General features: G+C 49.1%; 3 protein-coding genes across 5 annotated transcripts in view; 1 reads left to right on the top strand and 2 right to left on the bottom strand.

The window, feature by feature from the left end:
- Positions 1 to 13,792, bottom strand: part of LOC129555207 (kinesin-like protein KIF19) — a 28,220-nt gene extending 14,428 nt beyond the window's left edge. For all 3 annotated transcript variants that reach the window (XM_088841826.1, XM_088841828.1, XM_088841827.1), the window contains exons 1-4: positions 13,652 to 13,792; positions 7,123 to 7,233; positions 6,015 to 6,151; positions 4,648 to 4,773 (exon numbers count right to left, since the gene is read on the bottom strand). In XM_088841826.1, coding sequence (XP_088697952.1) covers positions 4,648 to 4,773; positions 6,015 to 6,131 — 243 coding nt within the window. In that variant the 5' untranslated portion in view covers positions 6,132 to 6,151; positions 7,123 to 7,233; positions 13,652 to 13,792. The remainder of the gene's footprint in view (positions 1 to 4,647; positions 4,774 to 6,014; positions 6,152 to 7,122; positions 7,234 to 13,651) is intronic.
- On the bottom strand, positions 13,083 to 14,079 carry LOC148775914 (uncharacterized). Its single transcript, XM_088841831.1, has 2 exons — positions 13,786 to 14,079; positions 13,083 to 13,247 (listed from the first exon to the last, which is right to left on the bottom strand). The coding sequence occupies exons 1-2, from the start codon at positions 14,075 to 14,077 to the stop codon at positions 13,192 to 13,194; spliced, it is 348 nt and encodes a 115-aa protein (XP_088697957.1). The 5' UTR covers positions 14,078 to 14,079; the 3' UTR covers positions 13,083 to 13,191.
- On the top strand, positions 14,070 to 25,388 carry LOC129555912 (tigger transposable element-derived protein 4). The gene is given in 4 exon segments (XM_055425867.2): positions 14,070 to 14,451; positions 14,729 to 14,976; positions 23,757 to 23,847; positions 24,014 to 25,388. A coding segment is annotated over 1 exon segment (843 nt). The 5' UTR covers positions 14,070 to 14,451; positions 14,729 to 14,976; positions 23,757 to 23,847; positions 24,014 to 24,545.
- Positions 25,389 to 25,538: the final 150 nt, after the last annotated feature.

The raw sequence follows: 25,538 nt of genomic DNA, 5'->3' as shown, positions 1-25,538 counted from the left end.
TCGGGAGGAGCCCCCGGTTCGCCGCAAACAGAGAAAGCCCGCACCCAACAACAAGGGCTGATCACGGCCAGATCAAGTTAGAAAAGAGAAGGGGACCCTCGGAAGCTGTGGGCTCCCTGGCAAGTTACGGGGGGCCAGAGCAGGGTGGCTAGGTCCAGTGTGTGTGTTCAGGGGGCTGGGGGGTGGCAGGACCTGGAATCAGTCCAGGGGGCTTGAATCTTGGCCCAGAAAGGCGAGTCCTGGGGGCACACAGCAGGGGCCCCCTCACCCGGGTCTTGATGTTCTTGGCCCGGCCGGCGTAGGTCAGGGTGTTCCGGGACTCCTCGAAGGCGCTGCTCGCAGGGCGATCATCACGTGCGGCTGTTTCCCCCCAGGGAGTCCTGGACGGGCCGGGGGCGGGCGGCGGTCAGCAGGGGGCCGCCTCCCTGGACCTGCTCCCGCCCGTGATGCCCTCGTGGGAGCTCTCTCACACACACGCACGGGTGCTGGACCTGAGCTCCCCGAGGCCCCTCCCCGCCCCCTCTGCCATCTCCCCACTTCTTCTCTCCCAGTTTCTTCTCCAAAGTTCGTGTTTGAAAATTTCCAGCATCTGAGTCAGGGTCTCCCAGCTCTCCTTCTCCCCGCCTCATATCCATGAGGATGAGGAAACGTTGGTTGGAACCAGAGCGGGAAGAGCTCTGAAGGGTCCTGGGCTTCTCCGCCATCTCCTTGGGCCTTCCAGGTCACCCCCTTTGCTGACAGTGGAAGGCGCCTTTGTCTTGGCCGGAGAGAGGCTGGTGATGGAGTGAACTGGGCCTGTGGCCGCCGCCTGCCTTGCCCCGGGCTTGCCCTGCCCTCTTCAACGGAGAGAGTACGGGGCTCCCGGGACCTGGGGGCAAAGCCCTCGGGCGCGGCAGTGACCAGCTGAGCGACTTCAAGCAAGCTCCTTCACCTCCCTAACCCTCGGCTCCCTCGGGTTTCTAGGTGGCAGGAGCCAGCTCTCGTACCCACAGCCTGTAGGTGCAGTGATGCTGGCGGGCTGATGCCCAGCGTCAGGTCACCTGCAGCTCTGCCATCAGCCCAGCCAGACCTCTGCTGGGGCCCCACATCCAGCACTTACTGCCGTGAGCCCTTGGGGAGGTTACTTAGCCTCCCAGTGCCTCAGTTTCCTTGTCTGCAAATGGAAATAATGACCCCCTAACTCAGATACGCTAACCCGATAGAAACAACTGCCGAGAATTCCCTGGCCGTCCAGCAGTTAGGACTCCATGCTTTCACTGCTGAAGGCCCGAGGTTCAATCCCTCGTTGGGAAATTAAGATCTCACAAGTCATGCAGAATGGCTCCCTCCTCTCCAAAAAGGAGCTGGGTGTGGCGGGGGGTGAAGCACTGCATTCAGAGCCCAGCCAGGAGCTTGCCCCAACCCCACAACAGCAGCCTCTGGGAGCCACGAGACTGACTGTCCACCTGAACCCCCAAATCCAGATGACTCCCAGTTCCCTCAAACCCACAGCCCTGGGGCTGGCGGGAGGGGGGCGGTCAGATGCTCAGATGCAACCTCTTTCCCTCCCTGCTGTTCACAAACAGGGGCCTGCGAGCGTTTGCTCAGTCGCTTCAGCCATGTGTGACTCTTCCAGACCCCGTGGACCGGCTCCTCTGTCCATGGGATTCTCCAGGGAAGAGTTCCGGCATGGGTTGCCACGCCCTCCTCCAGGGGATCATCCCCAACCCAGGAATCAAACCCACGTCTCCAGCATCTCCTGCATTGCAGGCAGATTTTTTTTTTTTTTTTTTTTTTTTTTACCCACTGAACCACCTGGGAAGCCCTAACACACAGGACACCCAGTTTAGATCTGAAATTTGGATAAATGAGTGGGCTGTTTTTAAAGCATAAGCATGTTCCAAAGATGGCATGGGACATACACAGTGACACCCAAACCGGATGCTGTTATTTATCTACTATTCACATGCAGCTGGGTGTCCTGTATTTTCGTCTGCGAAGCTGGCAGCCCCACCCCGGGTGCCCAGGGCCCAGGCCCGGTGGCAGCTGGTACCGTCAGGAGGCGGTGAGCTTGCTGTCGCGATAGTTGATGTACTTCTTGGTACCCTTGTCGCTCAGCGCGTTGATGCAGCTGCCCAGGGCCAGCAGCGAGCGGTTGATGTGGGCCCCCTCTTTCATGCGCTGCCCACGGTTCTGTGTCTGGGGGGCGAGCAGCAGGTATGACTGCCCACCCCAGGCCATCCTGGCTTGTAAACCCCCTCCCCGTCCCCCAGGGCCCTGCAAGGAAGAGACGCTGAGGACCTGGTCTGCCCTCTGCCCAGGGAGAGCATTCCAGAAGGTCAGAGAACGAGAAGGTCTCTGGACAACAGTGGGGCTTCCTAGGTGGGCGCTGGTGGTAAAGAACCTGCCTGGCAATGCAGGAGACACAGGAAACGCCGGTTCGATCCCTGGGTCTAGAAGATTCTCTGGAGGAGGGCATAGCAACCCACTCCAGTACCCTTGCCTGGAAAATCTCATGGACAGAGGAGCCTGGCAGGCTACACTCCATGGGGTCACAGAGTTGGACACGACTGAAGCAACTGAGCATGCACGCTGGACAAGAGCAGGGGACAGGAGGCTCCCAAGGAGGCCTGAGAGCCTGGCTCTTCGTCTCCCTGGGGACCGACCCGCTGGCACAGTTAAGGGCAGCGCCGAGGGCGAGATGGAGGGAGGTCGAGACTTCCCAGGCAGCTCGGCTGGGAGCCAGCACAGCCGTGGGCTCCCCGCTCTAGAGAGAGAGCCAGGCTCCGGAGGGGAAGGACGGAAGTTTGTGTGTATGCGGGAAAGGGCGTGTGGGCATGTGTGAATTGCATGTGTACATGGGACAGCGTGTACATCTGTATAAGAAGGTGTGTGAGGAACCCCCTGGTGGTCCAGGGGCTACGACTCCGCGCTCCCCATGCAGGGGGCCTGTGTTCGATCCCTGGTTAGGGAACTAGGTCCCACATGCCACAGTTAAGAGTTTGCATGCAGCAACTAAAGATTCCATGTGCCATAACTAAGACCCAAAGCAGCTAATACATAAATAAATAAATAATAAGGAAATATATATATTTAAAGCGTCTGTCTCCAACGCTGGAAGATCCCCTGGAGAAGGAAACGGTAACTCACTCCAGTATTCTTGCCTGGACAATCCCATGGACGGAGAAGCCTGGTAGGCTACAGTCCACGGGGTCGCATAAAGTCGGACACGACTGAGAGACGGAACGGAACGAAATATATATATATATAAAAAGAAGCCTGTGCGTTAGGAAATGCATGGATTTGTGTGTGAATGGATGTGAGAACAGGACAGGACCGAGTCCCAGGAGGCTCTGCCACCCTCGGGAGACGTCTCTGCCCAGCCTGGTGAAGCTGGGACCCGGCGGCTGCAGGGCACACCCTCTCCCCACTGGCTGCTGCCCGCCCCCTTCCTCCAGGGAGCCCTCAGGCCTTTATGGAAAGACAATGTGTTTCTCCCACTCCACCCTGTTGAAACCAACCCCACATATTCCAGCACGAAGCCCTTGTGACTTCTCCCTGGTGCTTGCATTTGCCTTAGTGCTAATGGTGAGATGCCCATGGATGCAGGTGACCACAAAACTTCTGAATTTGCCCACAAGAGGGGGCCTGGGCCCAGGTCTAGGTGGCAGGGCCGGGCAGATGGCGATGGAGGGGGACGAACACTGAAAAGTGGGTGGCGGGCCCTTTTCTCTCCCTGATGTGGTGGGCAGGGTCCCCCTCATCAGGGGACATCGTCTCCGTGGGGCCCCAGCTCCTCACCGGGCCCATTCATTCTCCTAGCTTTTTCCCCACGTCCTCCGGGACCTGCACTGTCTCCTTCCCTGGAGAGACCCTCACACTCCCAGGCCTCTTCCCACAAACAGCCCCTGGGGGGGTCTCCCTGGGGTACCCCAGCCCAGCCCAGCCATCCTTCCTGTCCTCTGTGCCATCCCTCACTGCCCTCCCCTCCGGAGCACCCCCACTCCCGCCCTCCCTGAGAGAGTCCCCACTCCGCCCCCTGGGGAGCGGAGTGGGCCAGCCTCCCTGCCCGGCCCCCCAAGCTCTGCCCCCAGTCCCAGGGGGAGCCGGCCTCACCTGGGAGGCCCAATCAGAGCCAGCCAGGTTGCTTATGAAGCGGCGGCCTTGCTACACTTCCTGCAGGACGTCCCTGACCCAGCTGCGCTGACGCACAGCCACCTGGAGCACAGCGTGGTAGCGCGAGGACGCCTGGTTGGCGGCCGTGGGCTCCTGGGTCCTCTGCCACTTCCCCCTCATCAGCAGCTGCATGATCTGGGTGGGCGGGGCAGAGCAGGGAGGCCACTCCTGGGGGCCCGTGGGCACACTCCCCAGTCCTGTCTCTGTGAGGTTGGGAAGGGGCCTAAGGCAGGACTGGGTCAGCTGCCCGTGTGCTGTGGGGGCCGAGAGGTCAGGGCCTGTCTGTCAACTGGAAGGCGGGGTGCCTGGCCGGTCCCCAGGGTCAGCGTGGCTGCAGGCGTGTCATCCAGGTCCTCTGTGCCTGCCCCAGCTCCAGCCCAGCTGAGCCGTAGAGGCTCCCTGGGTGCAGAGTCCTGCCGCCTCTGGTCACAACCCAAAGACACACACACAGGTTAGTGTCCTCCACTACCCTGCTGGCTGCACAAGACTCGCCTCTTTGGCATTGATGGTGGAGACCTGGGTGATTCCGGCCACCTGGATCACTCCCTTGGAGTCTTCCCTCAGCTCCAGGTACCCCAAGGCACGGTTCAGCAGGTCCTGGATCATCTCATTGTAGATCTGATGGGACCGGTTAGAAGGGGCAGGGGACAGACATTAACGGGAGACCAAGAGCAGAAGGTTCAGGCAACGGCTGGGCTCTCCATCCCTCCCGAGAGCTCCAGGCTCCTCTCAGGAAACCCGGGGTTAAGGAGATGATCGCTTTCCTTCCTTCCTATGGGGTGGGCATAAGGGGGCTTCAGCATCCAGGGGGGAAACATGGGGCTACCAGAGCCAACAGCACAGAAGGTAGCAGGCCGGCCAGGCACCGGGCAGAGGATGGGACCTAACCCATGGCCAAGCCCTGGTGGTTACCAGGCAACCCTTATGGTACCTTCACCCAGCCTCGCCAACCACGGCCCCCGAAGTGCATCTTGCTGGCTAAGTCAACATGACGCTGGCTGGAGCAGGTGCTGGCAGCAATGCCTCGCTGCCCCTCCTGAGCTGTCACCCAGGAGATTATCAGCTTCCAGAGGGAGCCAGGGAGGCCAGGAGCCAGACGGAGCGGAGCCCAGGGTCTCTCCTGCCGCTTCTGGCCTCTGTGGGTCCCCACCCCCGCTGATCTGCTATTGCCCAGTGATAGCACTCCCACAGGTGGGCATCCGGGGCTGTGTCAAGGTGGAGAAGGCTGGCAGGTCTAAGCTGTCCGTGTATGTAACGTTCTCACCTGTACCTACATATACAGAGTGCCTGCATGTAGCCCGGCAAAGCAAACAGGGTCGGCTCAGTCGTGTCCGACTCTCTGCGACCCCATGGACTGTAGCCTGCCAGGCTCCTCTGTCCATGGGATTCTCCAGGCAAGAATGGAGTGGGTTGCCATTTCCTTCTCCAGGGGATTTTCCCAAGCCAGTATCGAACCTGGGTCTCCTGCATTGCAGGCAGATTCTTTACCATCTGAGCCACCAGGGAAGCGAAGGAGTGGGTCCAGAGGATGGCCTCTGGGAGGGTGGCTGAGGTGCTCAGTGACCAGGTCCTTTGGAGTAGCCAAGTGGGCAGGGCTCGACTCTAAAGCCCCAGGGTCGTGAGTTTGAATTCCTGTTCCCCCACTTGCTGTGTGACCTCGGGACTGTGACTGTCTAGTTGCCTAAGCTCTCTGAACCTGAGTTTTTATAAAATGAGGCCGACCACACGCACATGGGAAAGCAGCGGTGATGAGCACCCCCAGGAGACTGCCCCCTGACCTGACCCCCAGGAGGCAAACCAGCCCGGTCCTGTGGACCTCATGGCCCAAGCCCACAGGACACCGAGGACCGAGGGCTCACCTCCAGGTAGGACACGGACACCTCGTCTTCCATGTCGTCGCTGGTCTCCTCGATGGCACGGAAGTGGTCGTTGAGGGTCCGAACGTGGATGCCGGGCTCGTGGTCTGTGCCCAGCATGGTGGAGTTTTTCCCGCAGCCTGGGGCAGAGCAGGGGGAGGGGGTGAGCAGCACGGAGACTGGGAGTGCAGGGACCCCTGGCAACCCTGGGTCTGTCCTCAAGGCTGGAGCCTCCCAGGAGGCCAGGAGGTGGGGGGAGGGGAGAAGATGGCATCCTTGGCTGGGGGTGGGGCTTTGGGTCCAAAGGGCTCTGGGAGAGGGCAGTTTCAATCAGCCACATCCTTGGTTCCTGCTCCGGCCTGGGCCAGATGAGCTCGGAGGCGGAGGGTGAGGAGCTTGATTTCGGGGGCACTCGTGCTCACCTGTGGGGCCGTAGGCAAAGACAGTGGCAATGTAGCCTGAGATGACACCTTCAATGAGGCTCCGAGCACCCGGGGCACGGCCAGAGCAGAGCCCACAGGCCCAGGGGACCACCCTGACCCCCAACAGAGGCAATTTCCTCCCTGGAGCCCTTGGGCCCTGAGAAGAGGGGGTGGAAGAGGGGATGGGTGTCTCCGCTTTCCCCCCACAGGTTGGGGGGTGGGGAATGCCAGCCTGCAAGGGTGCTCAGGACACCTGAGACCCTCCCCACTGGCAGCTGGCTCCCGGCCCCCAGCCCAGAGGACGCCTCACGCCTGCTCCTTGGAGCGTCGACAGATGGGTGAGACGGGGTCCCTGGGAGGGTGTCAGTTTCCCCGAGGTGGCCCTCCCAGCACCAGGTGGGCTTCAAGCACCTTCCTGCAGCTCCCCTAGGGGCCACCTGTGGGGAGGGCTGTGTGGGTCCCCGTGGAGGGTGGCATCTGTGTGCTGACCGTGGTGTGTCCACGAGAAGGCTCTGTATGCGCCACACAGGCTCACACACGTGTGTGCATGTGGGGACACGGCAGGGAGAGAGTGAGTGATGGAGGGACGCCTGGGGCTCGGGACCGGGGTCCCCTAAGGGCTCCCTCCTAAGTCAGTCAGAGGGCAGAGAGGGGATCCTGTGTGTCCCTAGGCCCAGGCGCCCCCTCACCTGGGTGACAGTGAAGTCAAAGGCCACGTCGAACAGGAAGGACTTCTCCCAGGAGCGGTGCGCCCGCAGGATGTCATCGAGATCCTCCATTAGGTCCATGAGAACCACCATCTGCAAAGGTCCCAAGGCGAAGCGGCCAGTCACCCGGGAGCCCCAGGCCTGCCCCGATGCCCACATTGACCACTGGCCTCACCCCCAACTCAGGATGCGGGGAGGAGCGAGTGGGGCCAGCGGAGACTCGGCGACCGGGAGTGCCAGGGTCAAGGCCAAGCAAGTCCCACCACAGGACAAGACGCTGAGCGGATGGGCTGTCCTGGGAGCACCCCCAGGTCTCAGAGCTCCTTTCCGGGGTCAGCAGGGGAGTCAGGGCCAGTGTCAGCCCAAAGAGAGCTTGAGAGGAGACAAGGCGGGAGGGTGGCCACCGGGGGGCAGACAGAGGAGGCTGATTTGGGAGCCCGGTCCAATACCGTGGACTCAGGAGATGTATGGGTTTGTGTGTGGTTTGTGTGGTGTGTGTGTGCGTGGTGTGTTTATGTGCATGGTGTGTTTGTGTGTGTGTGGTATGTGTCTGTGTGGTGTGTTTGTGTGTGTGTGGTATGTGTGGTGTGTGTGTATGTGGTGTCTGTGTGTGTTCTGTGGTGTGTGTGCCGTGTGTGTGTGTGGTGTGTGTTTGTGTGTGGTGTGTGTGGAGTGTGTGGTTTGTGTGTGTTCTGTGGTGTGTGTCTGTGTGGTGTGTTTGTGTGTGATGTGTGCGTGTGTTGTGTGCAGTGTTTTTGTATGTCTGTGTGTGGTCTGTGTGTATGTAGTGTGTGTGGTGTGTGGTGTGTGGGTGTGTGGTGTGGGTGTATGTTCTGCGGGGGGTGTGCGTGTTGGTGTGTGTGGGGTGTGTGTGGTGTGTGTGTGTATCTGGTGTGTGTGGTGTGTGGGTGCGTGGTGTGTGTGTGTTCTGTGGGGTGTGTGTGTGTGTTGGTGTGTGTGTGTGTGGTTTATGTGTGTGTGTGCTGTGTGTGGTGTCAGTGGTGTGTGTGTGTTTGGTGTGTGTGATGTGTGTGTGTGGGGTTGTGGTGTCTGTGTGTTTGGTGTGTGTTGGTGTGTGTGGTGTGTGTGTGTGGTGTTAGTGTGTCATGTGTGTGTCGTGTGTGTGTGGTGTGTGTGTGTGTGGTCTGTGTGTGGTGTGTGTGTGTGTGTGGTGTGTGTGTGGAGTGTGTGGTTTGTGTGTGTAGTGTGTGTGTGGTGTTAGTGGAGTGTGTGTGTGGTGTGTGTGTGTGTGGTATCTGTGTGTGGTGTGTGTGTGGTGTTAGTGATGTGTGTGTGTGGTGTGTGTGTGTTGTGTATGTGGTGTGTGTGTGTGATCTATGTGTGTGTGTGTGTGGTGTGTGTGTGTGCTGTTTGTGTGTAGTGTGTGTGTGTGGTGTGTTTGTGTGTGTGTGGTTTGTGTGTGTGCTGTGTGTTTGCTGTGCGTGTGTTGTTTGTGGTGTGTGTGTGTTTTATATGTGGTGTGTATGTGTGTGGTGTGTGTATTTGTGGTATGTGTGTGTGTTGTGTGTGTGCGTGTGCTTTGTGTGTGTTGTTTGTGGTGTGTGTGTGTTGTGTGTGTTGAGTGTGTTGTGTGTGTATCAGTGTGGTGTGTGTGTGGTGTGTGTGTGTTTGGTGTGTGTGGTGTGTCTGTGTGGTTTGTGTTTGTGTGTGGTCTGTGTGTGTGTGGTCTGTGTGTGCTGTGTGTGTGGTGTGTGTGTGTTTGGTGTGTGTAGTGTTTGTGTGTGGTGTGGGTGTCTGTGGTGTGTCTGTGTGGTTTGTGTTTGTGTGTGTGTGTGGTCTGTGTGTGTGGTGTGTGTGGTGTGTCGGTGTGTCGTGTATGTGTGGTTTGTGTGTGTGGTGTGTCTGTGTGTGGTGTGTGTGCTGTGTGTGTGTGGTGTGTGTGTGGTGTATGTGGGGGATGTGTGAAGTGTGTGTGTGGTGTGTGTGGTGTGTGTGTTGTGTGTGGTGTTTGGTGTGTGTGTGGTGTGTGGTGTGGGTGTGTGGTGTGTGTGGTATGTGTGTGTGTTCTGTGGTGTGTGTGTGTGTGTGTGTGTGTTTGTGTATGGACTTCTATATCCTGGTGCAATCCTAGAGCTCTGAAACAACACACAGAGCCATCCGAGAGGTTCCACTCCCCTGGCTTAACCCCCAGGGACTCTTTCAACCTGGGATGTGAATTCCTGGTCCATCCCTTATTAGGTACTTCACAAAGTATTTTATCAGAATACCATATTCCTCTTCTCTTGGACAAAGGTTTTCCAACCAATGTGCCAAGAATTAATTAGGGATGTGCTGAAATACTGACCCCCCCACACTCCCTGGCCCCCTCAGCTTTCAGGGAGCCAGGGAGTCTGCCATACAAATAATCATTTTACGTGTGCCACGATGCAGAAAAGTTTGGAAATCTTGCTCTAACACACTATCTCATGTTGGCAGAACGTTGGAGCTGGCAGCTTCCTTCCTCTAGATGATTTAGGTCTCACCACCAATTCTGTCATTCTTACGATTCTGCTTCAAAGACAGTGGTATCACAGTTCTCCCAAAGGATCAAAAAGGATAAACCCTGAACATCAGGAGCTGCGAGTCCAACGCCACACAGATACACAAAGAATGAAACAAGAACTCTCAGGTGACAATATGGCAGAGATGCTACCAAATTTTCACAAAACATTTGGGCAATCTCCAGCAATACCTGCCTATAACTATTTTAAGGCAAAAGTTTAGAAGTAATGGAGGAAAGATGAAAGAGAAAGTCACACAGGAAAGAGAAAATGAAAATGTGTACTTTTGTAGAGAACAGCTGAGGATTTGTAAGAGCTATTCAGTGGCTTCCATGACTGGCTAAAGTTCAGTTCAGTTCAGTTCAGTTCAGTCCAGTCGTGTCCGACTCTTTGTGACCCCATGAATCACAGCACGCCAGGCCTCCCTGTCCATCACCAACTCCCGGAGTTCACTCAAACTCATGTCCATAGACTCGGTGATGCCATCCAGCCATCTCATTCTCTGTCGTCCCCTTCTCCTCCCGCCCCCAACCTTTCCCAGCATCAGAGTCTTTTCCAGTGAGTCAACTTGTCGCATGAGGTGGCCAAAGTACTGGAGTTTCAGCTATAGCATCAGGCCTTCCAGTGAACACCCAGGACTGATCTCCTTTAGAATGGACTGGCTGGATCTCCTTGCAGTCCAAGGGAGTCACTATAGAGAACAAGACTGTTTTCAAGTTCCTCTGTTTTATACTCCTTTTTTTCATACTTCCTAGGACTAATGCTGGTGAATATCTGACTTTTAGACCGCTACAGTCCCTAAGTCATCGTCATCCATATTTTGTGGAACTACTCTTTCCAGTCTGTACATGTATCATTAGTTTTTCATCCATAACCATATTCTCTTAAATTCCCTATTCAATGTACTTACTCCATCCTGATTTATTCCTTACCCCTTCCCAAATTCATCATTCTGGAATGTATTTATACCTCCAGACTCTTCCAATGCCAAGTCTATGACTTAAAGCCTGTATTTTCACATTTTCCACTCCTCATGTCACCTCACACACACACACAGATTTATATCTACCCTGTAGGAAAACTATCAAATAACACTCCGTAGGCCTCCTCCAAATTCATTTCTTTTTGTCATACTTTTTGATGTGATATGAAATCAGGTGTTCAATTACTGAAAATTAATAAATGTCTGAGAGAAAATCAGGTGAGATACCTCCAACTTGTACCAAAGAAGATGTACAGAAAATATGCGAGCAGCAGTCTGGAGTAGCAGTTGTCTCGATTCAGTAGCTCAGTCTGGATTCAGATAACCCAGGTTCCATCCTGCCTCCACCAGTGTAATTCTGAGCAGATTCGCTTCAGTTAATCATTTAGTTCCAATTTCTTTATCTGTGTGTGCGCGCTCACTCAGTCGTGTCCGACTCTTTGCAACCCCATGGACTGTAGCCCACCAGGCTTCTCTATCCATGGAATTCTCCAGGCAGAAATACTGGTGTGGGTTGCCACGCCCTCTTCCAGGGGATCTTTCCAACCTCAGCATTGTGTCTATTACATCTCCTTCACTGGCAGGTGGATTATTTACCACTGTACCACCTGAGAAGCCCTCTTAATCTACAAAAGTGAAAAGTTTAGCCAAGTTATAAGGCTGCTTTGAGGATTAGATGAGATAAGATAATCACATAAAGTACTTAGCATAATGCCTGGCACACAAATGTTATGATGTCAGATATCAATCTTCTGGCTTCCTCATTTCCTTAGAAGGAAACGTATTTAGCATGATTGATTTTTTTTATAAAGTTATGTTTTCTGTCGCCCCCCCAAGTAAGGATGCTAGATAGAGGGAAAATTAATTTTTCAGCAGAAGACACTAGTCACTCTATGTGGACTAAGATGAGCTGTATAGTTCTCTTCAAGTTTAAACATTCTATAAAATAGGTGTTAAACATTTTAGAAGGTCAACCCTTGACCAACAAACACTTCATCAAATCAGCAAATTTCAATATGCACTCTAAACCTACATTAAGTTTGGAAGGACACTAACTTATTCACAAAAGAGAACTATCATTATATTCTTCATCTAGAGGTAACATGGAGAGAAAGGAGATGTCAAGATGAGCAGCAGCATGACAAAGACTTAGGGACCACACCACCGGAGCATGCTTTGCCCTTCGAAATAAGCCGAAGCCCACGATACCTTAAGTGAAAAATAAGAAAATGAAAACAAAGTACAGTAGAAGTTTAAACTTTTACTCTGAGCTGTACACAGTGAGTTGGTGGTATTTAATATGCATTCGATAATCATAAACATACCAATTTATAAATCCACTGGATCTCTACAACACTGGCCACAAATAGCTATCCCTAAAAAGAAACCTCAAAACCGCAAATCAGGAGCTAAATAAGTAGGCAGCCTTACTTCCTTCTCTAGGTCTAGGAAGGAATTTAGAAACACTGAAATTCTGAAGTACCTAGAGATTTCATCACTATAAAGCTAGAATCTCTGCATTCTACTCTCCATGGTGCCCAAACAAGCAATGTAGAGTTTGAAAAGAAAAAAAAAGCTCCACAAAAAAAAAAAAAAAAAAAGGTTTTCATTAACTTCAAGAAGACACTGCCTAAGGAGTGGTTTTTAATCTACTGAAGGTTATATATCTCATTTAAGAATTTTCTTCAGAGGGGAGAAAATGCACTGAAACAAAACTTTGCCCATAATTTCGGGGGTGGGGATGAGGAAGTCCCCTGAAAATCACAGACCATGTACTCCCTAAGGCATGACCCAGGATTTAGGCAAACTAATTTATCAATTTGAAAAAGAAGGAAAGTAAGTGAGGCAGAGATTTTAATCCAAAAAATAAAATAAGATTAGAAATATTTGCTGTTTTCTCGGCTAAGGAGTGTTAGACCCGGTGGCTGGGAGGAAGGGTTGACCAAGGAAAAACAAAAGTGGGATTAAAACAGTACCGACGTGTAATCTGTTGTCTTCAAATCGAAAGAGCAGCAATAAAACAGCCAACTCCTGCAGCCTTAACACAGGAAGGATTTAACATAACCAATTCTTGTGCACATTCCCACACCGGTGAGGTTAATTAAACAGCACACGGGAACACACACACACCTGCCACTTTTCCCAGGTGAAAGCACAAGTTTAACAAAAGTCCTTCAAATCTTCCATCTTTTTCTTCCTTAAGAACCGACTTAGAGAAATTACATGCTTTAATCTAGGAGAAAAGGAAGGGAGGGGGACAGAAATCCTAAAAGGAGGTGATTAAAAGGATGTGCAGCAAGTGGAAACTACAAACTTTGAGATCAAAGGGCTCAAGAGAGCGGATAAGAACACAAAGGAAGTAATAATAAAATTAAGTAAAAGGGAAAAGCGTCTAGAAACTGTTCTTAAAAAAAACAAAAAACAACAACAACCTCTTTCCTTTTTCCTAGACACTTAAACAGTAGTAACTCGGCAAAGAGGCACGGACCAGACGACAGCACAACTTCCTTCCCAAACTCCAGCATTCCTCGGACGTCCTCGCCAGCACAGTCAGGCTTGGGACATTTCCTAGGCAAGGCTCCTCCCTGCACCACAGCCTGAGGAGCCTCTAGCAGGGACCGTCGCTGCGGGAGAGAGGAAGTGCCGGATGCAGGGAAAGATCAGCAACACAGGCTGGCCGCCAAACCCGAGGGCGGCCCACTCGGAGACTCAGGTCGAAAAGACCCGGATCCTGCAATCCCCTTCCCCACTCATTGCACTCACAACCGGGAGGGTGCCGCGCCGGGAGGGCCGGTCCTGCCCCTCCACCCGGCCGTTTCGGGGGCACGCTCAGGGTGACGAGAGGGACGAAGGGGCAGAAGTCCAAGGCCGAGCACCTGGGTACAGAGAGCCGGCACACACAGTCTAAGGACAGAAGGGCCCCGCGGAAGCTCGGAACGGCGACCCCAGAGGCAACGTGTCCGGCCGGACAACCACCGCCAGGCCGCCTTCCCCCGCCCCCCTCGCAGCCGGCCGGCTCCGCCCTCACCCGTCTGCAGGGAAGCCGGCGGCCTCACGTCGAGGGTTATCCCTGCCTCTGCTCCAGGGAGTCGCCTCGGCCCTGGCCAGAAGTGAGCGGAAGCGCGACCTGGGCCTCTTCCTTCTTCCCCTCCCGCCGCGCACCTCGGCTCCTCGGGGCGGGAAGCAACTGCAACTGCCACAGCCTCACACGGACCCGCCTCCGAGGACACTCGGACCGCCAGCCGCCCCACCGGCGGCCTACGGCTCCGCACCCGGAGCGGCGGAGCCGGAAGTGCGGGGGCCGGAAGCAGCGGTGTCCGTGGGCCTGGACGGCCTCTCTCTCCCTCAATCTGGCCGGCCCGGCCACGTCTCGACAGTGCCGGCGCACCTCCCGCGAGGGCCGCTCTCCGGGGGGCGACCACGCCCCCGCCCACTGCGGCCCTAGCAACCGCATCCGGGACTCAGCCGGCGAACCTCCCGCGAGGGCCGCTCTCCGGGGGGCGGCCACGCCCCCGCCCCCGCCCCGCCCACTGCGGCCCTAGCAACCGCATCCGGGACTCAGCCGGCGCCGTTGCCGGGCAGTTTTCTGGCTGCGGCCAGAGAGGTGTGAGCGCGGTCCGGAAGCACCTGCCCGAGCTTGCCCCAGGGCGCGCGGGCCTGGTCTGGAGTGGTCGGAGGTCCAGGAGCCCTTAGCATAACTTTCTCACTCACACACCCCAGCCTCACGCGTTAGGCTTTCCCCCAACATATGGTGAGCCGGTGGCGGGAGTCCTCGCAGTCCCAGGAGAGCCAAAGCTGCTTTCTCGGCTGCCGGCGAGCACGCGGAAGGTTATTCCAGACCCGCGGGCGTGGAGAGGGTGGCGGGAATGCGGGGTTTAGGGAGCAGACGGGATGCGGGTGCCTCGCGCGCCTTCCCCAGTGCCCCCGGCTGTCCACTCACGCCCACCCACTTCTGGACGACCCCGAGTTATGATTTGCTCTGTCTTTGTCATCACTTTCTGCTCTGCTTGCTCGCAGAGAGTGAATCCGTGATACTTTTCTCTCCTGCTCCTCTTTACTCAGACGACCGATTTCTGCTTTCTTTGCTTGCCCCATCACTTAATAGATCACTGTCCTGTCTACAGAGAGCGCCGAACGGTCCTCTCGGATCCCGTTGTAGTTTCCTAAGTGAAGGCTCCAACCTGCACTACGGCTATTCTGCCTGTCCCCGCACAGTACGGCTCAGCAGTGGTGCTAGACACCTGAAGCTTATTTGCATACAGTACGGACCGGTGATCCTGCCGCGCCAGGCTCCCTTCCAGGTTCCAGACTGCGTTTGCTTTGACAGCCCGGTCACTTGCAGAAATGCCAAAGGTAACAGCGCACTCCGTGGAATCTGCCCCTCTAGACCATACTTCTCACCTGCCTTGTCACATTAGCTGACAAGACGTTTTGAATGGCTAAGTGCCCGAAGGCAGAATTCTGCCTCTCCGGATTTGTAGGGAATTTGACCATAGTGAACCGTACATCCCTGTACAAATACCTATCCCATATCTGTGAAGAGTGAATACACCACAAGTGTTTCAAAAGTAAATACCAATATTTATTGTCTGAGATTTCCAGGACACCTTCTCTGACAAAAACCGTAATGAAATCCCAAAACATAAATCTGTGGTTGCATGTTGAATCGCTTCAGTCGTGTCCGACCCTTTACTATCCCATGGACTATAGCCCCCCAGGCTCCTCCTCCATGGAGATTCTCCAAAAGATTCAAGAATACTGGAGTGGGTTGTCGTGCCCTCCTCCAGGGGAAATGGATGAATATATGTATTCATTCACTTAGCTTTAGTTCTACAGTTTACTGAGGATTTTCAGGTTCAAAGCATTCCTGTTAGTCTTCTCAAGTATAAGAGAATGATCCCCATCTAGAATGATTACTGCTTTTATTATATAGGAACAGAATGGAACTTAGTAGCAAGTACAAGGATTAGAGTTTCAGAAGGACGACTAGGAAGAGGTGGGTGACAGTGATCAGTGCTGCTAGAAGGATGTGTACTAAACTGTTTGGGCTGGCTGGGGCTGTAAGGGTTCCTGCTAGCTGTCTCTTGAGTTTGGGGACATTTAACTAAAGTTATGTATTAGACCGTTAGGCTCAGACGTATTTCTGATATTAAAAAGGTAGACAGTTGGTTTAGTTATTTGTCCTTCGCTAGATCGTTTTCTTGGCAGCTGCTGGTTTTGATAGAAATTCATATGTGGTTGGAACTAATGCTAACTTCTACTTGGTGAGGGTGCTGTGAATCATTTTAGGTACTCTCTGGTCCAGTGTGATTCTGCTGGTGTGCACAGTTAGTCCTTATATTAATACATAGTGTTATTCTGTGCAAGGCTATACACAGGATTAATCCTCCTATGATTTTTGCTCCCCCCAGGGAAATCAGAAATTAGGAAGGCCTGAAGGACACACTGGAAATTACTTCAGCTGGTGATGGAAAACAGTGAGAGTCTATGCACTTTCTTTGGGAAAAAGGAAGTAGTAGCTATTATTCTTGGGTTTGGGGAAATTTTTTCATGCTGACTGAAAAGACTATTTTAAACCTACTCCTGCCTAGATAGAGATTCTCTCTCACTCTTTGCTTCCCTCCCTCCCCCTTTCCCTTGATCCCTCCCTCCCTCTCCCTTGCTTTCTCTCTCCCTGTTTCCCTACAGCTTGGGAAATTCTTCCTGACCATTCTCCATGGGAAGAATAGGTTACTATTTTAATTGGCATTGTGTTTGGAGAAGTATAACAAGAAGGGAATAGCTGCCTGCCATATATGCTTATGACAGGAGGCTTATCTAATCACTTACCTTTGCTCTGCTATTGGCTATTATTCAACTTTAGAAAAATCCGGCACCATTTATTCGCTTGGCTTATGGGGGAACTGTAGCAGCCTATTTTTTATTTATTGACCAGGAAGAAAAGCAGGAATGGGTTAAAGGATATTGTTATTTTCTCTTTACAAGTGAATTCAGTGGGCATAATCTTTTCTCTTTGCTTCAGATGTTGAGTACTGTATTCTGCTCATCAATGTTATTTCCCCAAAAGAGAGAAGAGAGGGGCACCTTTAGGTCTTTTCTAGAGGAATTCTGGTAGTGTCACAGTAATTTCATCACTCTTTATCAACAGCTTCCTTTTCATGAAGACATATTTAGTTACTGATTGCACAGTGTGATTCTCTGAAAGTAAACCCTTTATTAAAGGGTACTGATTAATGCAATATTTAATAAGCCCATGAAAAGTAGAATGGGTAGAATATAAAGTAGAAATTGTTTTCACTACAAAGGAAAAAACTTATAATTCCATTGTTTATAGTTAACATCAACATTTTGGTCAATATCTGATGCAAATATTTTTTCTTCATTTATTTAACAAATTGTTATTGGGAACCTGCAGTTAGCTGGGCACTAAGCACTGTAGGAATAGCCATGAGCCTCTGCCCTCAAGGAACTTTCAGTGAAGGTTGTATTTGTTGACATGCAACTTTGTATTTTGCTTTTCCCACTTAATATTGACATATTATGAAATTTCCCTCATATCATTAAACATTCTCCTTCTCAATAGTATTTTAACATATAGATATTCCTTAAGTTATTTATCTAATCCTTTTTTACAGATTTGGATTACTTTAAGTTTTCTCTATAATTATAAAACAGCCATGTAGGAAATAGTCTTGTGTGGTATAATTCTAAGATGAATTCCAATGATTTTCACCTTGTATAATTCCTTCCTCTGCGAACATGATAGGATATCATTCTATGATTATGTTATATTATATGCAAGAGGAATTTTGCAGATGTAATTGAAGTAACTACTCTGAGTTACTCAAAACGAAGTTAATCTGGCTAGTCCTAAACTGACTACATGAATCTTATATTTTATTTATTTTATTGAAGTATCATTGAATTGCAATGTTATATTAGTTTCAAGTGTACAAAATAGTGATTCAGTATTTCTATAGATTATACTCCATTTAAAGTTATTGCAAACTAATAGCCACATTTTCCTGTGCTGTACAGTGTGCCCCTGTTGCTTGTTTGTTTTATACACAGCGGTTTGTGTCTCTTAACCGCATACGCCTGTCTCGCCTCCCCCTTCCCTCTCCTCACTGGTGATCACCAGGATGTTCTCTGTGTCTGTGAGTCTGCCTCTGTTTTGTTATATACATTCCTTTGTTTTAGATTCTGCATGAAAGTGTTAACAGAGTGTCTGTCTTTCCCTGATTTATTTCACAAAGCATAATACCCTCTAGGTCCATCCACGTTTTTGCAAATGGCAAAATTTCGTTCTTTTTTGTGGCTGAGCAATATTCTATTACGTCTTTATACAACATCTTTATCCATTCACCTGTTGATAGACACTTAGGTCGCTTCCATATCCTGGCTATTGTAAGTGATGCTGTTATTAACAGTGGGGTGCGTGTATCTTTTCAAATTAATGTTTTTGTTTTCTTCACATATATATATACCTAGCACTGAATTGCTGGATCATATGGTAGCTTATTTCTAGTTTTTTGAAGAACCTCCATACTATTTTCCATATTGTTGCACCAGTTTACGTTTCTGCCAGCAGTGTTCAAAGGTTTCCTTTCTCCAGATTGTTGCCAACGTTTGTTATTGTTTTTGGTGACAGCCTTTCTGACAGGTATGAGGTGATATCCTATTGTGGTTTTGATTTGCATTTTCCTGAGGATTATGATGTTGAGCATCATTTCATGTGCCTGTTGGCCGTCTGTGTATCTTCTTTGGAAAAATATCTAATCATATCTTCAGCCTATTTTTAACTGGGTTGTTTGGGTTTTGATATTGAGTTGTATAGGCTATCTATATAGTTTGGATATTATCCCCTTCTTGGTCACATCATTTACAAGTAAACTGTCTTTTCATTTTGTCGATGGATTCCTTCGCAGTCCAAAAGCCTTTAAGTTTAACTGGGTTACATGAACTTTTTAAAAGCATAGAGTTTTCTCTAGCTGATGGCAGCAGAGGATATTAGAGAGATCTGAAGCTTGAGAGAGATTTGATGTGAGAAAAGTTCCCTGTTGCTGAAATAAAGAGGACCCCAGGCCAGTACCTGAGAGAGGCCTCCAAGAGCTAAGGGTAATCTCTGCTCACAGTCAACAAAAAGCCAGGGACCTCAGTCCTACCACCACAGAGGTCTAAGTCCTTTACCAGCTGAGCCACAGGGCAGGCCCATGAATACTGGAGTGGGTAGCCTGTCCCTTCTCCAGCGGGTCTTCCCGACTCAGGAATCAAACCAGGCAGATTCTTTATCAACTGACCTATCAGGGAAGCCCACGAATAACCTGAATGAACTTGGAAGCAAATTCTCCCCCAGCTTCTAGATAGAGCCGAGCCTGACTGGAATCTTGATATCAGCCCTCTAAGACCCTAAGCAGAGGACTCAGTTAAGCCCACCTGGACTTCTGGCTAGTTCTGTGAGATAATAAATGGATATTGTTTTAAGCTACTAAACGTCTGTTAATTTGTTACACAGCAATAGAAAATGAATATATTTGTAAGATAGGTTATTTTTAAATCTATAATTTTGAGGGAGATGGAATAAAATGGTAGGTATGGACTTACTGGATAAAAAGTTATGCACATTTTTAAAGTTTTCATGTTATATTGCTAATTTGCCCTCAGCAAGCTTTGTACCAATTTATGTGCCTCCTAGCAATATATGTTACTGCATCCCAGCAAACCCTAGCTACTGCTGTTTTGGTAAGCAAAACCAAAAAGGTAGCTCCTGTTTTGAAGGAAGATTCGCATTTCTCTCCCTTCAGTAGGATGGACAGTTGTCTCCTTCATTTGGAGGTCCGCTGGTAAGTCTGTTCTAGTGAGCTGCCTAATCTAAGTCTTTGGTTAGCTTTACCGCTGGCAGAGAAAGTAGTTCCAAACTACTAATAAGTAGGACAGCGTTTCTCTACTGTAATATCTTCAAGGGGTTGTTGTTTTGTTCAGTCGCTAAGTAGTGTCTGACACTTTGCGACCCCATGGGCTATAGGACACCAAATTCCTCTTTCCTCCACTGTCTCCCGGAGTTTGCTCAAATTCATGCCCATCTTCAAGGAGTAGCATGATTGAGAGAATTATTACTTCTAAGAAATATTAGCTGCTGCCATTCAGTTCAGTTCAGTTCAGTTCAGTCGCTCAGTCGTGTCCGACTCTCCGCGACCCCATGAATCACAGCACGCCAGGCCTCCCTGTCCATCACCAACTCCCGGAGTACACTCAAACTCATGTCCACAGAGTCGGTGATGCCATCCAGCCATCTCATTCTCCGTCGTCCCCTTCTCCTCCCGCCCCCAACCTTTCCCAGCATCAGAGTCTTTTCCAGGGTGTCAGCTCGTCTCATGAGGTGGCCAAAGTATTGGAGTTTCAGCTTTAGCATCAGTCCCTCCAATGAACATCCAGGATTGATCTCCTTTAGAATGGACTTGTTGGATCTCCTTGCAGTATAAGGGACTCTCAAGAGTCTTCTCCAACACCACAGTTCAAAAGCATCGATTCTTCGGCGATCAGCTTTCTTCACAGTCCAACTCTCACATCCATACATGACCACGGGAAAAACCATTGCCTTGACTAGACGGACCTTGGTCGGCAAAGTAATGTCTCTGCTTTTTAATATACTATCAAGGTTGGTCATAACTTTCCTTCCAAGGAGCAAGCGTCTTTGAATTTCATGGCTGCAATCAGCATCTGCAGTGATTTTGGAGCCCAAAAAAACAAAGTCTGACACTGTTTCCACTGTTTTTCCATCTATTTGCCATGAAGTGATGGGACCAGATGCCATGATCTTTGTTTACTGAATGTTGAGCTTCAAGCCAACCTTTTCACTCTCCTCTTTCACTTTCATCAAGAGGCTTTTGAGTTCCTCTTCACTTTCTGCCATAAGGGTAGTGTCACCTGCATATCTGAGGTTGTTGATATTTCTCCCAGCAATCTTGATTCCAGCTTGTGCTTCTTCCAGCCCAGCGTTCCTCATGATGTACTATTATTCCCTGCAAAAAACAAAAAACCCAGCCACTGGACTGTTCAGTTCAGTCGCTCAGTCGTGTCTGACTCTCTGCAACCCCATGAATCACAGCACGCCAGGCCTCCCTGTCCATCACCAACTCCCGGAGTTCACTCAAACACATGTCCATTGAGTCGGTGATGCCATCCAGCCATCTCATTCTCTGTCGTCCCCGTCTCCTCCCGCCCCCAACCTTTCCCAGCATCAGAGACTTTTCCAGTGAGTCAACTCGTCGCATGAGGTGGCCAAAGTATTGGAGTTTCAGCTTTAGCATCAGTCCTTCCAATGAACACCCAGGATCGATCTCCCTTAGAATAGACTGGTTGGATCTCCTTGCAGTCCAAGGGACTCTCAAGAGTCTTCTCCAACACCACAGTTCAAAAGCATCAGTTCTTCGGTGATCAGCTTTCTTCACAGTCCAACTCTCACATCCATACATGACCACGGGAAAAACCATAGCCTTGACTCGACGGACCTTGGTTGGCAAAGTAATGTCTCTGCTTTTTAATATATTATCAAGGTTGGTCATAACTTTCCTTCCAACGAGTTAGCGTCTTTTAATTTCATGGACTGTGGGAGAATGGAAAAGTCCCATTCTCAATGAATTCAGCTTCATTGATTAGGCAGTATTGCCTAATTTTGCTAGGGAACAAGCCTAGCTTGTCTGATTTGGCGTTGGAAAGTTGGTTGTTTCAGGAATAAAGATGTACTTCATCTTCCCATGGGAAACTGTAACTTTGACAACTGTTTTAGAAGGAAATATATACTGTTAACTCTCAGGAAAAAAATCCTACTATCTTCCTAAAAAAGTATCACTATTTTCAATTTGATCAAGATAATCATCTCTGATTGTGTGTATTATATTGCTTTATTTGGGATAGGATATGGGAGAAAGTTCAAGTAACTTTTTCTGTAATCCTTATTGTTTGAGATAATACTTTTTTTTATACCTGACAAATGAAATAAAATGGAAGGAAAGAAGAGGAAGAAAGAAAAAAACAAAAACAACCAAACAGAAAGAAGGAAGAGATTCCCTTTTACTCTTGAAGGGTAGTTTTGCTTGGTTTTGACTTTTCTTAAAAAATTGGTTCTTGCTCCCTAAATTTCTGGAGGTTGGTATCCTTCCTAAAAGAGGAAGATATTTTTAATTTTTTATTCTGAAATAATGGTATATTTATAGGATATAGTAGAAAAATATGCAGGTAGTCTTCAATATATAAGAATTATTTTTAGTTGAATGGTCAAATCTTATTTACTTAAAAAGTCAGCTCACCCTAAAATTGGATATGGGGTATGGTTTCTGTTTATGTCCCTGGAATTCATAGTGGCTGTTCTCCTGTGGAAACCTTATACTGCCTTTTGGGGTATATGTGGAGGGGGAGAGGTTTGGAAAGGCATTGGAAACTCTGTCTTTAGCTTGGTGCTGGAGGCATAGAATGTGTAACTATTAGAGGAGCCATGCCATGTGTAAAAAGAATGGTGGACTTGACCTTGAAAAGCCTGGATTCTGGACTGCATTCAACCATGTTATAACCGTATGAGCTCTGAAATCCAGTTTCACCTTCCTCCTGAGTTGTTTGGAATACAGGAAGTAAAGCAGTTTGGAAATTAACACCCTAGGCTCTCATAATTATTATTAAGATCTTTTTTGCAATAACAGCAACAACAAAAAAGATTCCTGTACTGGTTTTATTTCTATAATAAAAATTACTTGCTTTGGACAACAAAGGCAGAGGAATTTTGATAAAGTTTTGTGCAAAAAAAAAAAACAAAAAAAAAATTCATGTGTTATCTTGAAACCTCCAAGGACAGAGAGGAAAACTAGAGGAATGGAGTGTCTACCCTCTCACATGGAAGGAAGTAACCCTTCCCCCAAACCCGCCACCCCCGTTCAACAGATTAGCTTGTTTCCTTGGCCTGTAGGAGGCCCAAAGCTTGTGGATTCTAGTGGGGGAGATGGTACTTGGGAAGGCTGGGACCAGCCCGTGTAGGGTGACCATTCTCACTGCACTATTTGGCTTAAGAAGTGTTCTGCTTTCAGTGTATATTTAAGGTGGGATTCTTGCTATCATTTGAAGTAGGATTTCATGAAATCTCAGAATTTTGTAGATTGACACAGCGGAAGGGCACATTAGAGGGAAGATAATGATGATGAAAGTGAAAGGGAAAGTCGCTCAGTCATGTCCCACTCCTTGCACCCCATGGATTTTACAGTCCATGGAATTCTCCAGGCCAGAATATTGGAGTGGGTAGCCTGTTCCTTCTCTAGTGGATCTTCCCAACCCAGCGATCGAACCCAGGTCTCCAACACTGCAGGCGGAGTCTTTACCTGCTGAGCCACAAAATGATGATGAGGTCATCAAATATTTATTGAATACTTTGTAAGGTGCTAAATACTGGGCTATGTGCTTTACATGCTCTCACTGAATCTCACTGAATGTGCCATTACTCCATGAGGTACATGCTGTAGTTACCTTTATTCTACAGAAAAGGGGGCCAAGGCTTCAAAAGCTTAAGTGAACTACCCAGGATCACCTTAAGTGCTAAGTGGCAGAGTCACTTGTCAATTCAGGTGTGTCTGGCACCAAGGCCCATCTCCTCCCACTGTGATACGCCCTTTATTTTACAGATGAAGTAGAGGTCCTGAGAGGTTGAGACCATGATCTCTCTCCTTCTTTTGTTTCTTTCTACATTATATCTTCTCAGTAATTTGTTTATTCCCATGCATTTTGACAAGTATTTTCTGGCCTCCGTGCATCTGGCCAATGTGTCAAAGTGATAAAAAGTTACTAGATTTTTAAGCAACTAGAATGAGATTTCAGTTTTTAAAATTTGTAATGGAATCACTTGATTGGATTTTTAGTGAAGCATTTTCTACCAGACTCCTATAAAGGAGACCCTGTCTCCCATGTGCTATTAAAAGCTGGACCTTGTGACCACTGTCTGACTGTGTTTTTCTTTTAGAGAAGCCACAGGGGCAGCCTGTGACTTCATGGGAAAAATAGCCACCAAAGATCTACCCAGCATCATTTTTAGTTCTTTAATTTTGGTAAGCTCACATTTTTAAAACAGATTAAATTTGTCTGATTTATTCCAGAAGTATATATTACAAAGCATTCAAAGGCAAGTGAGAACTCAAGGGGTCAGAGCGGAGCTCTAGAGCTTTTCACAGAGACACCATTTGGGAGGTAAGCATTTCTTCTGGAAGCTTCAGTTACTGTATTTTTAGAAACATGTTCCCATTCTTTTCATGATTATTAAAAGCATAACTAATTAGTACAAATATTTTTTATATTAAATTGACATATCATCACTAAAATTCCTCTTTTTTTTTTTTTTTTTAAACGTTTCAAGTGATAGAGGATATTGTCGAGTCTTAGAAGGGTTCTACAATTTTCTTCTCCACCCTAAAGAGACTTGGAAATTAGCATCTGACATTTGCATGCAATTTCTGGATGCTTTTCTTCTTATCGCTGAGGCCTTCTGTGGAGAATTAAGAGGAGGTTGAATGTGCACATGGATAAAATGGATCATCTTAAAGGATTGAAGTTCCAAAAATACATCAGCAGGACTGGACAGGTTTGACATAATGAGATTTCTATTTTAGCTTGACTTCTGGAACTCCGAATAAACTGAACTGCACAAGGTCCTGGGGAGGAGATTTCTCTTCTAAAATATTCTAGCTGCAGATAATATTTTTCTTATTCAGATCCTTTGAAGAAATGTATTTATTCATCCATTTCCACACAAATAAGACTATTAGACACTGACCAACTTTTAATATACGCAGTGGCATAGAAAGCAATTTGTATCATACTGAAAAATAAAGTTTCCTGAAGAAACAGACCCAGAGAGAGACGACATCTCCTCATAAGCTCAGGGTGAGATGGCAGAAGCTCCTGTGGATGCCTCAACTCTGCCTGTAACTGTGAAGAAAAAGAAAAGTCTCTCCATTGAAGAAAAGATCGACATCATAAATGCAGTAGAAAGCGGTAAGGAAAAAGCAGAGATTGCAGCTGAATATGGAATAAAGGAAAATTCGTTGTCTTCGATTATGAAGAATAAAGACAAGGTTCTGGAAGCCTTTGAATCACTGAGATTTGATCCAAAGAGAAAAAGACTGAGAACTGCTTTTTACACAGACCTGGAGGAGGCACTGATGAGGTGGTATCGAATCGCTCAGTGTCTGAATGTGCCAGTCAGTGGTCCAATGTTGCGGCGAAAAGCTAATGATTTTACCCAGAAACTGGGACGTAATGATTTTAAGTGCAGCAATGGTTGGCTGGACCGTTTTGAATCCAGGTATGGTCTAGTATTCAGAGCTCAACCTGTAGAAGCCACAGGTGTACCAGTAGACCCTTCAGCTGTCTGACACCAAAACATACTTCCTTATTATTTAAATGATTATCATCCTAAAAATATTTTTAATGTAAAAGAGACTGGGCTGCTTTATCGAATGTTGCCTACAAATACCTTTGCATTTAAAGGAGAAACCTGTTCAACTGGCAAGTTATGCATTGACAGAATAACTCTGGTGGTTGGGACAAACATGGACAGCTCAGAGAAACTTCCTCTGCTTCTCATTGGAAAAAACAGAAATCCACATTGCTTCAAAGGCATAAAATCATTGCCTGTGTATTATGAAGCTAACAAAATGGCATGGATGACTGCAGATGTATTTGAACTGTGGATGGACCTCGCCTGGTCTGACACTGTGTGTGTCTTCTAGAAGCAACGGGAACCAGGGTCCAAATACATGCCTCCCAGGAGGCTGCCGAGAGATGGCTTAGACCTGCTTCGTCCATGGCGTGGCCACTGGTCACGTGTGGCTGTTGGAACAAAGGCTCTGAGGGACTTCCCTGGCAGTCCAGTGGTTCAG

This window comes from Moschus berezovskii, chromosome 12, assembly GCF_049115385.1.
Source record: "Moschus berezovskii isolate FMDL1 chromosome 12, NW_MosBer_1.0, whole genome shotgun sequence".
NCBI classification, from domain to species: domain Eukaryota; kingdom Metazoa; phylum Chordata; class Mammalia; order Artiodactyla; family Moschidae; genus Moschus; species Moschus berezovskii.
Note: the sequence above shows the minus strand (reverse complement) of the source record. Positions and strands in the feature narration are given on the sequence as shown.